General features: G+C 45.6%; 1 protein-coding gene across 6 annotated transcripts in view; it reads left to right on the top strand.

Moving 5' to 3' along the window:
- Positions 1 to 3,704, top strand: part of INPP5D (inositol polyphosphate-5-phosphatase D) — a 138,353-nt gene that overhangs the window by 64,510 nt on the left and 70,139 nt on the right. For all 6 annotated transcript variants that reach the window (XM_023724500.1, XM_023724502.1, XM_023724503.1 and 3 more), the window contains one exon: positions 593 to 764. In XM_023724500.1, the coding sequence (XP_023580268.1) occupies positions 593 to 764 (172 nt within the window). The remainder of the gene's footprint in view (positions 1 to 592; positions 765 to 3,704) is intronic.

The raw sequence follows: 3,704 nt of genomic DNA, 5'->3' as shown, positions 1-3,704 counted from the left end.
TAGCTCAGTAATAAAGTCACTCCTGAGGTTCACCCTTCAACCAAAACTTAGGCCCATAAAACAAAATGAGACTAATGGGGCACAACAGCCCAGGGACAAGGACTAGAAGGCAAGAGGGGACAGGAAAGCTGGTAATAGGGAACCCAAGGTCAAGAAGGGAGAGTGTTGACATGTCATGGCGTTGTTAGCCAATGTCATAAAACAATATGTGTACTGTTTAATGAGAAACTATTTGTTCTGTAAACCTGCATCTAAAGTGCAATTAAAAAAAATTTATATTAAAAAAAAAAAGAATAGGACTGTGCTCCATGGGGTTTAAATGGCTGATTTTTCAGAAGTAGATCAGCAGGCCTTTCTTCTGAGGTACCTCTGGGTGGACTCAAACTTCCAATCTTTCAGTTAGCAGTTTGCACCACCCAGGGACCTCTCACAGGACTGTGTTAAAGTGTGTCAGGGTGTGGTTACTGCACAGAAGGGTGTAGATGGAAGGGGTCCTCCCCACCTGGGTCACCCCCAGACCCTCTCTATAGATGGGATCCCAGGAGAAGCTGGTGCTTAGCCAAAATGACATTCCTGCTGTTCTCTTGGGTAGAATGCGACGTATCTCCACCTGAGCTGCCCCCCAGGAACATCCCTTTGTCTGCTGGGCCCTGTGAAGCCAAGGAAGTTCCTCTTTCAAGCGAGAGTCCCCGAGTGCCCGAGGTCAGCAAGCCGACCCTCTCTGAGACGTTACTTCAGAGGCTGCAGAGCATCGACACTAGTGGGTGAGTCTCCCACAGGCCAGCTTTCCCCGGGTGCCCACAGCTCCCAACACTGAGCTCCGAGGAACATGTGAGCCCTCACCCCGAAGGGAATGATGTCTTTAGTCTTTCAGCCAACATCTTGTTAATTCTTATTTATTTCATTGTTGTTGTTGCTAGATGCTGTCGAGTGGGTTCCGACTCATAGTGACTGTATGTACAACAGAACAAAATACTGCCCGGTCCTGTGCCATCCTCACAATCATTGCTGTTTGAGCCCGTTGTTGTAGCCACTGTGTCAATCCATCTTGTTGAGGGTCTTCCTCTCTTTCGCCGATCCTCTACTTTACCAAGCATGATGTCCTTCTCCAGGGACTGGTCCCTCCTGATAACATGTCCAAAGCATGTGAGATGAAATCGCGCCATCCTTGCTTTTAAGGAGCATTCTGGTTGTACTTCTTCCAAGACAGATTTGTTCATTCTTTTGGCAGCCCATGGTGTATTCAATATTCTTCATCAACACCATAATTCAAAGGCTTCAATTCTTCTTCGGTCTTCTTTATTCATTACCCAGCTTTCACATGTATATGAGGTGATTGAAAACACCATGGCTTGGGTTAGGCGCATCTTAGTCCTTAAAGTGACATCTTTGCTTTTTAACACTTTGAGGAGGTCTTTTGCAGCAGACTTGCTCAATGCAATGCATTTTTTGATTTCTTGACTGCTGCTTCCATGGGTGTTGATTGTGGATCCAAGTAAAATGAAGTCCTTGACAACTTCAATCTTTTCTCTGTTTATAACGATGTTGTTTATTGATCCAGTTGTGAAGATTTTTGCTTTATGCTTATAAAGATGATGGACAAGCATAGGGGTTAGGATCTACAACACATATTTTGAAAGGACACAAATCAATCCTTAACAAGGGGCATGTCCTGCGAGGGGTGCTTGTGGTCTTGCAAATCAGAGGCCCCTGCATCGTCTTCCAGACAGGGCAGGGGGATCAGCTTTAACAAGTTGGAAGCTCTGAAGGGTATGTGTGTCCCCCGTGCCTAGTATGATGTCCAGCATAGAGCAGGCACTCACTAGATATGTGTTTACTGAATTAATAAGTTAGTACGCAATCACTTTCATGATAAAGAATTTAAAAAAAAAAAGAAAAATTTTTTGTTCTTGTTGTTTCTTTGTGAGAAAAAGGCCCCCACAGGAATTCTTAATGGCAGGGCTAAAGCAGCATCTCCAACTTGCAAGATCAGTCTGAGGATGCCACAGCTGTCTCTTACACTCTGATTTGGCAAAATGCAAGTGGGAATTCCTGAAGGTACACATGAAGACACCCTGGTTGCTAAGATACCTAGTGTTTTTCTATTTCCACCTCGGAATATCCTCCAGGCTCACCAGATTATGTTCTCCGCACATTCCTTGGAATTATTTGTGCTATTTATCAAATAGCTGAATACCCAGGGTTTTGAATAGGTTCATATATTGTTATGACTGTTCCGATACATGTGTCTAAATAACAGATGCTTGTTGAAATATTCCACGTGGAGCCATTGTTTAGTTTTCTTGGTGTCTCAGTCTCTTAGGGCTGCTGTAACAAAATGCCAAAAAGTGGGTGGCTTCAAAGAACAGAAATTTATTTTCTCACAGGTCTGGAGGCTGGGAGTCCAAATTTAAGGTGTCAGCCTTGTTAATTCCTTCTAAGGGCTTTGAGAGAGGAGCTGTTTCTTGCCTGTGTCGGGTTTCTGGTGGCCGCTGGCAATCCACGGCATTCCTTTGCCGCTTATAGATGCGTCTGCCTCTGTTGTCCCGTGGTGGCTGTCTTCCTCCTGTGTGTGACTCTGTTGCCATGTCTGTCCTTCTCTATAAAAACGCCACTCAGGAGAGATTAGAATTAGGACCCACCCTACTCCAGTGTGACTTCGTTAACTGACAACATCTTCGAAGAAAACCCCTATTTCCAAACAATATCATATTCACAGATGCAGAGGGGAGATGTCAACATATCTTTTTGGGGGACACAATTCAACCCATAACACTTAAGTTTGCATTTCTCCCCTGGTTCAGATGTTAAACGCAGAGAAGTCCTTGGGGAAGCAGTCAAGGGGGACCCTCCATCTGCCACTCCTCCCAGCTCCCCACATCTCATCAGTCCTGGTTATGGATTGAATTGTGTCCCCCCAAAATATGTGTTATAACTCCTAACCCCTATACCTGTGGCTAAGGAACCCTGGTCGCACAGTGGTTAAGTGCTCAGCTGCTAACCCCCATAGGGTTTCCAGGGAGTGGTTGGCGGATTCAAACTGCTGACCTTTTGGTTAGCAGCCCAGCTCTTAACCGTTGAGCTCCTACAGCCTTGGAAACCCTATGGGGCAGCTCTACTCCGTCCTATAGGGTTGCTATGAGTAGGAATTCGACTAGATGGCAGTGGGTTTAGGGTTTGGTTATACCTGTAGATGTAATCCCATTTGGGAATGGGTTCTCTTTGTTATGTTAATGAGGCAGTATTCATGTCGGGTGTGTCTTAAATCAATCTCTTTTGAGATATAAAAAGCGCAGATTAAGCAAGCAAGCAGAGATGGGGAGGATGGATGCTAAAACCACATGAGATCTCCAAGGAACCAGCAAACAGAAGCTGAAAAGAGACAAGGACCTTCCCCCAGAGCCGACAGAGAGAGAAAGCCTTGCCCTAGAGCCAGCGCCCTGAATTTGAACTCGTAGCCTCCTAAACTGTGAGAAAACAGAATTCTGTTCGTTAAAGGCCCGTATTTGTGGTATTCCTGTTACAGCATCACTGGATAATGAAGACAGTCCCCATCTCCTAATCAGTCCTTCCTCTCAGGCACAGGTGTTAGCCTAGCCGCAGGGCTTCAGTGGGGCAGGACAAGAGAGAAAGCCAAGCGTTCCCTCAAGTGAGAGAGAGAGAGAGAGAGAGACAGTGAGAGAGAGAGAGAGAGACAGCGAGAG

The sequence above is a fragment of the Trichechus manatus genome, unplaced genomic scaffold (genome assembly GCF_000243295.1).
Source record: "Trichechus manatus latirostris isolate Lorelei unplaced genomic scaffold, TriManLat1.0 scaffold00249, whole genome shotgun sequence".
Classification (NCBI taxonomy): domain Eukaryota; kingdom Metazoa; phylum Chordata; class Mammalia; order Sirenia; family Trichechidae; genus Trichechus; species Trichechus manatus.
The sequence above is the reverse complement of the archived record's forward strand: the minus strand, read 5'-3'. Positions and strand labels throughout refer to the sequence as shown.